At 39.8% G+C, this 15,562-nt stretch overlaps 1 protein-coding gene across 5 annotated transcripts in view; it reads left to right on the top strand.

Moving 5' to 3' along the window:
• Positions 1 to 15,562, top strand: part of macrod2 (mono-ADP ribosylhydrolase 2) — a 442,811-nt gene that overhangs the window by 329,628 nt on the left and 97,621 nt on the right. For all 5 annotated transcript variants that reach the window (XM_028603086.1, XM_028603087.1, XM_028603089.1 and 2 more), the window contains exon 7: positions 9,393 to 9,423. In XM_028603086.1, the coding sequence (XP_028458887.1) occupies positions 9,393 to 9,423 (31 nt within the window). The remainder of the gene's footprint in view (positions 1 to 9,392; positions 9,424 to 15,562) is intronic.

Consider the following 15,562-nt stretch of genomic DNA (forward strand, 5'->3'; position numbering starts at 1 on the left):
GTACAAAGATAGATCAGTCGTGTGTTTGGCCTACCCTAGCATAAACACTGGCAGCAGAGGGGAAATAGCCAACATCCAACAGACGTTTAAAAAAAACCTACAAGTCTCCAGCCCATTTATCTCCCCCTAGTCTACAGAAACGGGCTGCAGTCGCATCACACAGGCTATAGTATCACTGGAGTTGTGCAAATGGGATCAGCTATCATCAGTGTTGTGGAACTGAGTGCGACGAAGGCAATCACAGAGCACCCTGAGCTTCCCTTAACAAAGAGTTCATTAAGTCAACTAAATTCCCAATTGACGAAAACATCTCCAGCTGCAAGTCTTTGAGTAATTATTCCTAAAGCACAAGGCCAATGAAGAAATCAGAAGAAACTGATTTACCCAGCGGTATACTGTATGTTTTGCTTTAAAGTATACAGGAAAAAGACAAACATTCACTCTTCTAATTGGAAAATGCGTTCCTATGGTTCAATAATAATTATGCAGTTAACATGCTTCCAAGAGGTCACTGCTACACCAGTACAGAGTGTTGAATTCGATTTGCAGTTAATGAGGTTGGGTCTCTCAACGAATGTTAGTTTTTATTTTGTATGTAGTGCTTTGGGAAATGTGGTTATAGCCTATTTTATCATCCGTTATGATTCTGTGCAGCTCTCCTATCTACAATCATCTGGGTAACATATTACTTTGCTTTTCCATTTTATACAATTAGACACTAAATCCAATCCAAAAATAAGTTATGGGGTCTATTTATGAGCTGTGATGTTAATTTAGCAGCTTTGTGTAATTCCTGAAGATAATTTTCATACAACAAACTTATGTTATTACTGTATCTGCAGGAAATCTATGGCGTCTTGTATATGGTTGTTGTGCTGACAAAATATTACTTTGTCACTGTGCAGTCAACCTTCTTAGGATGTAGGATTTGTGCATTCATATCCAAACGCCTGATGCCAGTGAGGGATATCCTTAAATAACGGGCCCCTCCTTTATTCCGGGGGACTGCTGGGCTACAGCTAAGAATAATCTCTACTTTCACATGAACCATATTAATTCTGGCAACCCTGCTGACCACATGCTACTGTATTGCCCTTTCTCTGTTTTACCTTGTTACACTAACTCCTGCATAACCCCTGCACAATAGCTCTTAGCACTACATGTAGTGCCAACATTCTAGCACACTCCTAACCACACAGTAGCTCATCAATAAACCTTTAATGCTATAAATAATTAAGGGCAACGGAATAAAGGTCAGTTTAAATCATCAATCATCCATGTTCCCTTTATATGTCAGTGGTGGTTACTTAGTAGCTCGGTTCAAACAACTTTGGTCAGTTTGGGGATGCTAGCAAGGCTTTTATCACCAAATACAGCCAAGCTTTTATTTTGTAGGTTTTCTGGTGGCAGTCATTAGTATGCAATATGCAGCAGACATTGTCTCACATTGGCCCTGTCACGAGTCTTCCTATGTATGCTGTTCTGTCACCTCAAAATTCAGAGTCGGGTTTTGACTTTGAAGCCGCTTTGATATGGTGCTTTTGAAAAATGTTGAAGGACGCCATGAAAGGGAAAAAAAATGTCTAATTAGTAGCCTTACATTGGAAGGGTACCATAGGCTGGCTTTCACATTGCAAGACCAGAAACCCCTTTTTTCTTTTTCTCTGATTAAATGTGCTGTTGAAGTTGATTTATGAATTTAAATTAAAGTAATGTCTCATGAAAAATGCTCCCTAATTATTATTTTACTATTCATTTAGATCAACCACTTGGGACTCATCTGCTCTTGCTGTACAAGTCACAAGCGATATTTTAGGATTATTGATAATTCTAACCTCGTAGCTCCATATGCTGCTAATCTTTACTTAGACAGTTTGAAATGGGGTATAGATATTTGAGAATCCATATGTAGCCTGGTTTTACCTTCCACAGAGGGATATATGGCATAGCTTGTCTCTTTTGCTCCATTTTATCTTCAGCATGTCAGGGGCTTTCTCACTTTGAGTTATGAAAGAGCAGTTTGATAGATTCAGACAGAATCCTCCTGTTCCCTGCTTTGATCATTTCTTTATACCCACCTGTAATTTAGGCCTCTAAAATGTAAATTACTTCTAATGCTACACACACACCATGCTCTATTTTCTAAGCACTCATTGGACTAATCACAGGCTTTTGAATCCCTGAGGCATATATTGAATGATGTCTTCTACACTGGTGAGTGTTGAGTGAGCGAGTGTTCACATATTCATATCAAACAGTTTGCTCAGAATTACCACAGATAAATTTTTTCCTTCATTTATGGCTTTCTTTGCTACCATCTCGGAATTCAATCAAAATGCAGCCTACAGTTTATAATGTCATGACCATTATAATCATGTCAGGGTGAGGATCTTAATCAAAGTAAAGTTCAAGGCTTTAAAGGAAGCGGATGTAAGATACCATAAATTGTAAAATAAAAGCCGATATTGAAATAACAGTTGAGGCTGTTGGTCTATTGGAACAAAGTCTGGTTGCCAATAAAGGAAAAACTTGTACTATAATGGCTCACTTGATACATTTGGGATAATATACAATGTTACAAATATTTCCGCCAGTGGGACAATGTAGTCATATCATACCTCACACTCTCAATTTTTGCAGAAATATTGTTCTTGATTGATAGATAAAATTGTATGTTTCCATTAGGAGCAAACTACCACAGCAAGCAGGAGACCGAGCAAAAACAGTGAATCTTCTAACTAAAATTGCATAATAACAACCTGTCTCAAACAAACTCCTGATTCCCCCTTCAGTTGACGTTAAAGGCATGATGATTCCTGATTAGACGACAAAGGCACGTCTATTACCCCATCTGTCAATCTGAGGCTTTCTCTCTCTTTACTACACAGCATTTCAGATCAGCCAACAGAGAAGTCTTGATTTCACCCACTACAAGTATGCTAATCTAATCAATAAGTTATATATTTAATAAAAACTGAAACTATCTGACAAGAAGTTTGCCTGCAGCTGTACAGAGTAGTGTTACAATGGAGTAGTAGGAATACATTTTGTTATTGAGTTTACCTGACATGTTCCTTGCCTACTCATTGCAATTCTGTCAATCATGTGCGGGTTACGCAGAGGTCAGTCAGTTTGTCTCACCGATGTGAATTCCTTTCCTTTGTCTTTGCCTCTCTGTTGCTCAGTGGTCAGCGATATAATTTCAACTGATACTGAGCAGGGAGTACTCATACATAAATATGAGCAGACGTCTGGTTGCATGTGCCCTCAGTTCAGAGTAGTATCATTTTTATGCCGTTCTAAACGCTCCCTCTTTAACACAGGGAATCAGTGTCACCAGCAGACCTCTGTGGGAAATCTCAGTGATATGAATTATAAAAGAACCGTTTTCTACCCAAACTGGGCACTCAATATACTGGTTTGCAGTGTTGGAAGTTTTGCAGGTACTTTATAGTTTTATGTTAAAAGTTGCTTGTACTTCCCAATGTAATGACCATATTTTAGGGCAAAAAAGCTTCTTGGTGTACCTGTGCACTGTAGCTTTGGGCTTCAGGGTGAACTGTGTTTGATCAACCATACAGCTGGTCATGGACCAATGAATCAAGCAGCCATCAGTTCAGTAGCTGCTTGTATTTGCTCCACTGCTCTGCCCTATCCACAGGCTGCAGCATTTACACCTTTTTCTTCTGGCCATTCATCTCACCTCTGTCATACGTTTGACTGACAGACATGCTGTCTCCCCCCTCAAGTGTGATCATAGAACACACTGAGCATCCTTAAGGCCAAAGAGAGTTTATTATGTCCATCTACTGTATCTATCTTTAGTCTAATCCCAATGTCTACCCCACTATAGAAATGGAAAGTGCTTAAGAGCTCTCTGGTGAACTGTTTAAGCCCTTTATACAGACCTTCCTCATATTTGGAGGCCTACAGACTGCTGACCGAATAACCTGTAGTTTTTTAGGGAAAATAGGGAGGGTGGGAGCCCAGCAAAAAAACACTACTGTATCTTAACACATCCGTGAGACTTTTTTAAAATAAAAATGTTTCCTATTATTTATTACAATGTGAAAGTTGCCAGTCTGTTTACATGCACAGAGAACTCTGATTATCCTTATATAAGTAATCTTGCTTTAAGATGATTCATATTAAACTTCATGTCTAGATTATAATAACCCAATAAACCTCACACTGTGATTATAAAAGACCAGGTTAAAAGGGCTTGCATATTTCAATATTAAGTATATTGCTGTGAGGTGGGAACTTCTTTCTACTTTCACTGTTTGTTTTCATTGCTGCTGCAGACTCGCACAGCACGATAGATACATGTTGATGTCAACAAAACATTATGGTAAGCACTATTTACATTTTCTTCAGTCTGGTTTGTCATTCCTTTCCTCTATCAGAGGCTACCTACGGCTGCTGAGGGAAAGGATTTACTTGGTGGTGGCACATTTTCATACTTCATTGCTGACAGGACTCGAGAGAAAGACAGGAATGTTCTGTTCTGGCTTATTCATAACAACACAGATTCTCTATCACAAGGTAGCAGAGGTGCATGCTAACAGCTTATCATAATAAGCGGTTTTCCAGAGTATCATAACCAGTAGGTTAGTCCCTGCATGTAAACACAGCTAGTGATGCTGAGTCCTTAATGGACACTTAGATATTATTGTGATAATAGTTTTACTTGATCACAGCATATATAAAAACAGGTGGAGGGACTCAGGCCATTAGGTTCCAGGTTTCTCACCCTCTGCATTTCGCCATCCTCCATTTAGCATAATGACACTCAAACAATCAGCTCTCGCATTAGAATATGGAGTGGGGTATTATGCAGAATAAAAGGGTGTTCATATGTCATATTTGAATATCCTGATCTGTAACCGTGACATGCTCTTCCCAGCAGCAGGTAGCTGGTTCAGACCGAGAAACCAGGCATGACCTACATGCTTAAAGAATTACAGCAGTCAACAAAGAGGATTCTCTTGGATGTTCTGATACTCTGATGTAAGCCTACACTGTGGCAACAGTGGTGAATAATAACATACTTGTGGTTGTATTTGCACAAGGTCTCCCCTTGCTGCTGTGATTTATAAGCAGAGCTTCCATCTGCAAACAGGTTAGGAGGTTTCGAGCTGCGGGGGCAGCACCCTGTGTCCAGTGCTATTTACTCAGCCAGCCGAGACGAGGTGCTCCCCAGGCAGGAGCCTGCAGTCACTGTGCCCATGCATGTTTCTTTTTTTTTTTTCTTTTACCTTTACCTGTCTGCTTATGGGAAGGTGACAGCTACAGCAGGACAGCCGCCATTTGCCACAGGTTGAGCCATCTTTACAGTGTCATTTCCTGCTGCTTAACAAATGACTGAAAGCTGCAGGCTATCATGTCTCAGAGGAACAATAGTGACTTAGTTTTATGAGCACTGTCTTTGCAAAACTCTAGTCACACTTTGAAGTGAATAAATCATTGTTTTAATAGGTGGCGATTGCGTCAGTTAAAAAAAATCATATCCCTATGTAAATATTACAGTAAATGCATGTGGATTATAATTAACGCCATCTTCATTAAAAGCATGCATGAATGTAAAACAAGTTTTAGTTTTTCCAACAATGATCACTACAGCCGCTCTCTGTGCTGTACCTAATATACTGTGAGCTGAAAAAGTGTGCAGAGATGCTGAGAGGAAAGGTGCTCCACTTTAAAGTGATGTGATAGATTAGGGAGGAGCCCCAGCAACAAAATAATTTCCCTAGTGACCAATTTCTGAACACTCTCTAAGCAAAGAAAATCAGCAACAAGCAACACGTCAGACACAGCCTTATGCCAGCGTGCAGGCGAACATGCTGACTCACTTCTAATGAGCAGCCAGAGATAGAAATAATAACCTAAAGCACGAATCATGGGTCATATATACCGCTGACTATCCTTATTAACACTGGACCTTATACACTGTAGGCAGATGTACAGGTACGTACGCTAACAACTATCAGAAATAGCTTCTACGGTGGCCCAGTGTTGATGGGAAAGACAAAGAGAAAAAGGCTTTGCTACTATTACAGTGTTGCTCGCTGCCTGTGGCTACTTCTGAAATCTACTGTAGCTCAGCATTGCATTCACTTGTAGTATTCTTGACTTTCAATCGGTTCTAACAAATTAAAGGACTCTGGCAATCACTTGTTTTCTGTCTCTAAAAGAGCTAAAGCTCCATTTGATTCAGCCATTCCATTAGGACTGACCATCACTACTCATCTACTCTGCATGTGAATAACTGCGATACTAAAGCAGCAGCTACTGCAGTAAGCAGGAACTGGTGTTCTCCCCTTGCTCACCTTAACATTAGGAAAGTTTATTCAGCAGTTGAAGCTTTTAATGACTTTAACAAAACTTAAAGCCCATGGATAATATTGAGCATGTTGGTATTTACAGATATTGATTATCAGTTATGTGCATAACTCAGTGTAATTTATTGGGGTGTGAGGCAGATTTATAGATGAAAAGGAGGTGAGTCTGCCAAAAATCTCTCCAGGCTTTACCGTTTTATTGGATATGTACTTCTCTTCACTTTTTGCAATAACTGTCCTTTAAACAAGTAAATGACATCTGCAATGTGCCACAAAGGTGTCAGATCTTTACAGCATCATGTTAAGTGATTACCCAATGCATTTTCACACCAGAAAAATCAATACCCTTTAATGGATCAGCCAAGGAACTAATACAAAAAAAGATTTGAATTGATTATGGTGCTTCACTGCCACAGCCTGCGACGTGCTAAGGTGTAGTTGCCGTCCGAGCTGAAGTTGAAGTTGAAGAAACTGACATCGCAGCCTTTCAGCTGAGAGAAGATAACGAGGCTTCTGGCTCAGGATCACTTTGGCAGCAGAGACTGGCTGGAGGCATTGACAGGAAATAATGCTCAGCTTGTCTGAAGATTAAACACAATTTACTTCCTCCTTATTATTACACAGCTTCACATAAACTCTTGCTGCTGACATAACTATTGATTCCTGTTTGATAGCTGTTTGTTTGATTCCTGTTGACTGTTGCAAAATGTAGAATTTGCATAATTTAGCTAAAGGTATTGAGATTTTCACTAGTCTAAATGCCAAGATGCTGCCAATGAGTCTATGGAAAAAAAAATACACCTACAGTATATGAAAAACTGCATTTAATTTGTACAGTTTTGAATTCAGACATCCTTTGGGGTTTTTAAAGACAAATTAGTTTGCAGTTATCTTTTTTGAATCTTTTATTCTGATACCATTGGTCCATTTGGGATATTTAACCGTTTTGCGTCCTCAATATGTTTATGTGCCATGAGCAGCATTTGGCACAGGACTAAAAATGGCCAGGCTTTTCCACGCTTCATCTGTGGTTTGTGTCAGACCCAGACAGTCATCTGGAAAGGTCGAAGCTTCGGTAAAAGATTTAAATCATTCCACAGAAGAAAGATTCACCTTGACAGGCGGAACCTGAAAACGGGTAAATAAGAATACAAACAGAGACACCTAAAGCAAGGACAAACGGACCGTTGCAGTTCAAAGCAGGTGTCATCGGTTTGATGCTTTAGAGAAAAAAAAGTCTACATAATTTATCAGTCTTTTAAATCAATTATTTACTTCCAATGTGCGAATTACTTTTATTTCTTCTCTCAGTTAAAAGGACTACATTTTTCAAACCTTGACTACTTGTTTGTTTAATTATCATACGAGCGGACGTGCATTTGCTATTTTTCTCTTTCAGATCTATTAATTGTGTTTTCAGCTCTAAAATTAAGTGATCTTGGCACCGCTGCTAGCAACAGCATGTTTCTAAATCCAGCTTGACAGGGTCAGTGTGGCAAAACAAACTGTTGGGCTTAGTTTTGGCACAGGGAGAATTTGACATATGCATGTTATTCTTTGATAAATCTCTGTAGTGTTTTGTTGTTCTATATTCATCCAGTTGTGAGCTGCTAGTGGAAATGTTTTCCTTTTTTTTCATTTGTCATCTTATTATATTAATGTTGTGGCCACGCCTTTTGATGAATGCAGGAACTAAAGCACGTATTCAGCTGCTTTTGAGGACAAATGGGGCCTTTGAAAAAATCCTTTCTCTTTACTGTTTATTAATATACTTAAAAAGATGAATGTGAAATAGGGAAGCTTACAGCGAGGCCTATGTATCATAATATATTTGCTCACAGAAGTAAAGAGTAATGAAACTATTTTCAGCTATAAAGCCATGCTTGAATAATATGTCTGCTGCAAAGTGCTACAAAGCAAGAACTATTACAAGGCGGTTACTTTTTATAATGTTTTTGGAAAAGACAGCCATAAATATATGTAGGTTTTTGTTCTTTAGCTGGTGAAAATATTTATATTAATAATATGTATTCTGATTCTGCAGGTCTGTTGTGTTTTGTGCATGTGTCCCTACACTTTAGTGGTAGGTGGTGTATTATTGATTCCTGCTATCGATCCAAACCACAATGACATTGTGATTTTGCCTTTTAGTTTTTTCATCATTTGAAGGAAATGCACTGAAAAGCCTCCTGCTGTGATGTCCTTGTTGTTCTTGTGACACAGCTGAGTTACTATCAACTTTATCCAGAATGGAATCTGTATGTCTTTCATCTAAATTCATTAAATTAAAGATATATATAAATAGGCTGAAACTAAATTGTATGTGTGAAGCAGCCTCAGTCCTTGGTTAAGTTCCATGGATATCAGTGGAAGAGAGGATCTGTGTGTATGAACCCGTCTGTAGGCGACAGATCAATCAACCTCATTTGGATATTCATGTGCTGCAGATTATTAAGCAGCGAGCCCAACGTGTACTTATGAATTCACATGATCCACCATTCCCTCAAGCAACATATGCAAACTGCGACTGTTATGGACATCAAGCATGGGCGTTAAGTACTGATAGGCCGTCACGATCATTGGTGCAACAGTGCATGATAGATAATTTATTGTCCTCCGTTAGGGGAAATTAGTTTGGATAGCATAGTCCAACAGTCCAACAGCCTCTTTAACGCAGCAGTGTGATTGTGCTAAGCGATCTAATGTGTGTGTGAATAGGGGTGTTCAAGTCCAGGATGAAATTAATGTGCCTTGATTTGGAAGTCAAGAGGAAAGTGTATAAGTGTGTGTGTTGAGAGCTGGAGTACGGATTTACAATACAGTTCTGCATTAGCATTGCAGGGATTTGGGCACATGGTAAATTGTTCCTCTTGGGAATGAACGAGTGAAGCAGTAGAGGTAAACAAAAACCTACCAAGGTAAAGAGGAGGTGTGCTTCATTCGCTACAGTTTAATGCAGATGTAGTGATAAAAGGTACTACTGTTGTTTTGTCCCATTTATTTATTCAATGTGAGTGTATTTGACTGTTATTTCTGTCTTTTTCTGCACAGGCCTTCCCATGTATATCCACAGGCATCTATGGTAAGCTTAATCTCTCTTATTTTGTTTAATTTACTTTGACATGTATTTTTATTTTTGCTTTGTATAAATTTTTTATCACAACAATCTGCACACGTTAACTCTGTGTACCTGCCTTATGTTGCAAACATAATTTCCGTGGCTGTATATTCAAAATTCTGCATCAAGGGGTTACAGGTTTTGTTTTTAAAGAAGAACACAGTGTGTTGAAACATATCAACAAGTTCACCTTACAGCATGTTGCACAAAGACACAACCTAGTATAAGGTGAACAAAATGTAGACCCTGTATGCTTGTGCTCCTTCATGGGACCACACCTTTATATGCAGCAAAGTTTCGCTGGCAAAGAGCTGGTGTGCTAATTAGACCTAAACAAAGTCACATTGAAAACATGCCAAATTTGGTGATAGAAACAGGCTTTGAAGTTATGATGGCAAAAGATGTTGGATGCAGGGAAACTACTGGAGGTTTTATAATATAGTAAATTGCCTCTGCAGAGAAGAAATAATTATTTTCTCACTGTTCCGACATACTTTATACAGTAGGCTAGCTCTAATAATCACAGTGTGTGCTAAATATGTAAGGATCATTTAACATGCTAATTTCTATTAACAAGTCAGCAGCGATACGGTTCTATGAAAGCATTTAAAAGTGGTATACTAATTTTGACCAAGATGCCATTTTTTGTACCACAGTGCTTTTGCCGTTGTTTAATTAAAGGCCAGTATGAGCCAGTAACTGTTAAACATGACCAGGGATCTGTAATTGTTTGGGCAGTCATCTCATAAAGTCGTTAAGGGCTCTGATCACTCTCCATGATCATATTACAGCCACGGAAATTAGGACCATTTAAGACCACGTGCTCCCCGTGGTGCAAACACAGTTCACACAAGATGTTCCCATATACATATACAACGATGATAATGCAACTGGGTCCAATGTCAAACTAATTCAAAAGCGTTTTCTCAAACACCAATGTGAACTCATAACCCATCCATTACCTCTCCAGTCACCAAAGCTAAATCCTTTATGGGTTTACATCTGCACCATCACTGAAAGAGTGGAGGCTTTCCTCCATAAAGAATGATGTAATCTAGATCTAAAACACAGAAAAAAAACAAGACGGATTGAAGCTGTTCTTTGGCCTTAATTCTGTTGAGATACTTTGCTATTCATATACTTATATAGTCTATATACAATTTTTTTAAACTATATTTTCCATGCTTTAGATACTTCTACATAAAGTTTACGTCAGACATAATATTTTGTCATATCTTACAATTGTGTAATTGGGTTGAGTTTTTCTTTTCAACAAAGTTGCCAACCTTTTGAAAAAGATAATACCTAAGGTGTTAATTTACTGTACTGTTTTCAATGTAGCAAGTTACTTTCTAACACTGATAGTGTAAATCAGCCACAGTTGAGTTATTTGAATGCACTGCCGCTAATGAAGACCTGATGCTGTGCTTTTTAACTGACATTTGCAGCTGAATTGTAAAAATGCAAGTAAAACGTCAATCATCACTTATTTGCATTAGATTTTTCACAAATTTCACACATGGCACGCAGCTTTGCCTCTGTGAGTTGCATTGCTCCTTGTGGCTGAAATAAAACTGGAGTAACATATCTTATTTCTGTGATGCAACTTAGCCTATCGCAGTCCAACGTGAACAAACTGCAAACTCTATTTTTTATTTTTCTTCAAATAGCTGAAAATCAGTGGCAGTTGAACACCTGACTTGTGGTTTGGTGCGCATTTCAGCCACAGATGTATGCATAATGCTGAAGGCTTGCTTAGAGTGCAAAAGAACCTAAGTGTTCAACTGCCAAACATAATATATTGGTTGAAGAAACACATTTTGGAAATGCAATCACGCACTCCTCTTTCCACAAGAAGGAAGTAAATCAAGGCTGTCAGCTAAAGACGAGGCTATTTACTAATGACACAATGCCAGAACATGACTTGGGGCAGGTGTTTGGATCATAGAAGCCTCTAAACCTCAGTACTGGTACCATATATAAACATGCCAGATGTCTGGTGTAAACATTCCTAATATTAGATGCCTGTTATGTATACAAATGTATTAGGTTTTACTAATTTGTACTGTGCATACAGACTTCTAAATGTAGAATATTATATCAGCATCAAAAAGGCCGTTTTGCACACGTGTGTATTACTGACTACCTTACATCTGTTTTTCTCTGAACAAAGTGATGCAATTTCAATCCAAAGCCATCACTTTACCTCCTTTATCAGTCCTGTATTATGACTAACTGGCAGCTGTCACCAAGTTGCACACTGAAAACATCAAAACATACACTTACTGATAACCAAATCACTGATTATAGATCCTGACAAATTTTGTTGAGGTGCTTATCAAACCCGCCATAAACACAAAGTAAGTTGTGAGTAGTCCTCACCAGTTTCTGGTCAAAAAGCATCTACCACATTGTAAACATTCAGGGGACTGAAAAAAAAGCTAATTATGGTGTGCTTGTTAGGAGTTCAACAAGCTGTCCATTTATTCAACACAGATTGAAAGCCATACAGCAGCTTTATACGTTATTTCCCAGTCGGCACAGTTAAATCTGCAAGCATGTGAATTGGTACGAGATAGTCCAAGTGGTCACTCATCCTGATATACAGCATACTGTAGCATACACTTTTTAGCAAAGCCCAGTGTGTGTACTAAAGAGAGCCTTCAGGCTTACAAATCACTAGATGTTTATAATTATACTCCGTGCTGGATAGAAGAACTCTTCCCTCTTGGGATACTGAACATTTTCCACCTATCACTTTTGCAATTCGCACAGTTTACTGCACAACAACTCCTCATCATTACCTCTCACCATCTTTCTCTGCAATATTGTCCGTTTTCTGCCACCTGTCTATGCAATCATCTCACAATGCCTATTACTGAAGTGTTAATGATAGGAAGGGCAAAAGTTGTAATTTCTTTCTCACTCCTTTTCTCTCATTCTCGTCTCCCTCTTCCTTTCTCTGTTGCTGGGTTATTTCACTTCAAATTTTACAGTCAGTGCTGATAAGTTCAGCAGTCATTCCTGTGAAATTAATTCCCTCTTCTCATTTTCTTGTCTTGCTTAGGAAATTCCTACAGCACATTCTGCATTAATCTGAACGTGCAATATTGTTGCATTGCAACATTTTTGTTATTTTGCCAGCACAAAACTTTGGTGTGGCCCCCATCAAGTCATTTATTTAACCCAATTTCACAAATTAGCTTGAAGCGGCATTACAATCTGGACAGCATACAACACGTCAAATCCTCAGTAAATGTGTTCGTCTCTGACTCGTTAGGGTCTGACGTGTTCGTGTCTGACTCATCCGTGTCTGATTCGTTAGTGTCTGACCCGTTAGTATATGACAAGTTAGCGACTGACTCGTTAGTGACTTTAACTGTCGCAAATCTCCAGTAAATTAACTCAAATGATGGACAAAATTCTGAAGTTTGGCTTACATTTAGATTTAAATTTGTTGACCGTGATACAACTTTTACAGGTTGAATTAAAGAAATAAAATGAAGAATGTCAGGTAATGGATACATACAGGCCTATTTTAAAAAGGGATATATGGCAGTTTGGAGTAAAACACCTTGTATTGTACCTTGTACACAAAGGCAGGCCAACTGCATGCAGGAGGGAGAGGTCAGTGTTTTTACTGTACGCTGCTGACGAGGGCACTCATATTGCTGTTCACTTTGGTGCCGTGTGCTGCATTGCCAGTAGGACCCTGTCGTAGCATTCCGCCAGCACATCAAAAGGGTAGGCAGAGCCATGCATGCAAGGGGGGGTGGGGGGATTTAACAGCCTGTTCAATAAATTAACAGCTTAGTGCTTCCCATAACTGCATCTCCACAGACCAATGCAGCTGATTAAGACTGAAGATCTTCACACGGCAAAGGGCAAATAGAGGAAGGACTTAAGTAAACTACAGTATAGTACGATGCTGTGCTGTGGTGTTATTCTGTATGACTCCTCCCTGTGCCCCCTGAGTACTTCCATTTTCTGAAAGGGGCTTGTCAGGCGTTTTGACATTTTCTGTACATTTTAGATAACCTTTAAGGTCAACTTCCATTTCAGCGATGTAAACAAAAGCTTTTTAGTGTGAAAGGCACATTTTCCCAATCTCTCTCTTATTCTCCGTGTCTCTTTTTATTTCTCCTTCTCTGTAGAATACACATAGATATAGCCATAGTTTTAGATATGCACACCGTCATGCACCCAGGTACTAGACTTATGCACATGTGCTTGTCCCATTTTCACACTTGAATTGTTGTAGAAAAACAAATCCTCTGCCCCCAACATTGTGACAGAGAGGAATCAGGAACAAGTTATCCAGGGCCTTTGTGGTGAGCAAAATAGATTTATCAGGAAAGCTAATGCTAATTGACACTCTCTCTCACGCCTCCATATTCCAGGAGACTCAGTCACCATTGACAGATGATGGCAGAACAGGGAGGTTGGGTGAAGCAGGGGTGCACCAGGGGTACCTTAGACGCCTGGAAAGAAAAATGAGGGCTCACACTGCACTGACAGTCCAATCCCTCAGTTTGGCCCATTAGCCACAACAAATTTCTGCACGGATAGTGTGTCGGAGGTACCACCCATAAACAAACTGGTGCCCACCGTGGGCCACGAGGTCACCCAGCATGATAGAGGTTATTAAGTGCTGCTCCTGTTTGCACATCAATCACAGCCATTCGACCTGGGTTTAAATGGATTATTCCTTCCAAAGAGGAGACACCTCTCAATGTCTCACAAGATCAGTGCCAAGAGTCTAACTAGCTAGACTTAGAGAGGTCATATTATCTTTTTGTTGTAGCCCTTTCCCTCCCGTCTCCCATCGTCCCTTGTAGTACTTTTTCTCCTTCACACGTCTTTCTTACACACATACACGTGCTCTCACACAGGCTGAGATACTTTCTCAAGCAAAGCCGCATGCATAAAAATCCCATTTCAAGATGCATTGTGGACAATTTAGCCTTGTGGAGATCCCATCTTAGCTGGCACTGAAAGAGCACTTTCCAAAAGCCTTGTAATGAGCTGTACAGTTTAGGGGGCGTCTGCTAAGATCAATCTTAGCACGGAGCAGAGAGCTCACTGGCACAATACTAAAAGCAAGGACATGAACATTAAGTCTACTACTTGCCCTGACAGACCCATTCGCACACATGCATTTATAACCCTATCAAAACAATCAAGAGGCCCACAACACGGCAATGCCACTGCTCAGGATAAATATCTCCCTGTTTACTGCTCACCCTCCACCTTTGGCTCATCTGTCTCTGTGACGGATCAGAGGATTGTTGACAGAGGAGTTTTTACACTGACTGGTGGCTGTGGGAGATATGCGGATGTAATATGTAATCCACCCAAGCTCTACTGGTATGTCTACACTGCCATTCTACTGTACTGTCCAGATCAAAGGTGTCAAGCAGCTAAGAATTTTTCCTCCTGCCAGCATCATGCTCTGGCTCTCTTTATCCCCGTCTAGGATTAGGAAGGTTGGAGACATTCATGGCACCTTATCTCTCGGCAGTGATGGCTCGCTGCTAGCTTGCCAGAGATGGCCTGGGCGAGTCCCCCCTTCTCTTAAAACCTAGGGTTTACTACAGGGAGCTTAGCCCAGCTGGGTTGGGAATTTCAAGGTACATAGGAGCAACGTGCTGTATCAGTGGGTAGCAGAGTGTGTGCTCAGTGGGAACAGGAGCTTCGTAGCCCATTTAACTGAGTCACACAATGTGCATTTTACTCAACACTAGCCTTGCTCTACCATTTTCATGGATGATAAGCCAAATGTAAAAATACTTCCCACCCACAGGACAATAGATTTAGGCCTTTGAGAAACTTGGTTGAGCATTAAACTTTTGCATATCAAACACTCTTCCGGATGGTTTTAAGAAAGTGAAATGTCAGGTGTTAATTTTAGCATGTAGGACAAAGCATGGCATCACCTATATGGAACACTTCCAAGGAAGGTCATTGTCTGTTGTGCCACGGAGGCTGCTCTCTTTCTTCCTACCTCTTTTTCTGCCTGTCTTCCTCACATAGCACCCCCCCCCTACTCCCTCTTTGTCTCTGTTTCCTTCTGTGGGCTGCAAAGTCGGTCATGGTCACAGCC

Source organism: Perca flavescens, chromosome 17 (genome assembly GCF_004354835.1).
Source record: "Perca flavescens isolate YP-PL-M2 chromosome 17, PFLA_1.0, whole genome shotgun sequence".
Lineage (NCBI taxonomy): Eukaryota > Metazoa > Chordata > Actinopteri > Perciformes > Percidae > Perca > Perca flavescens.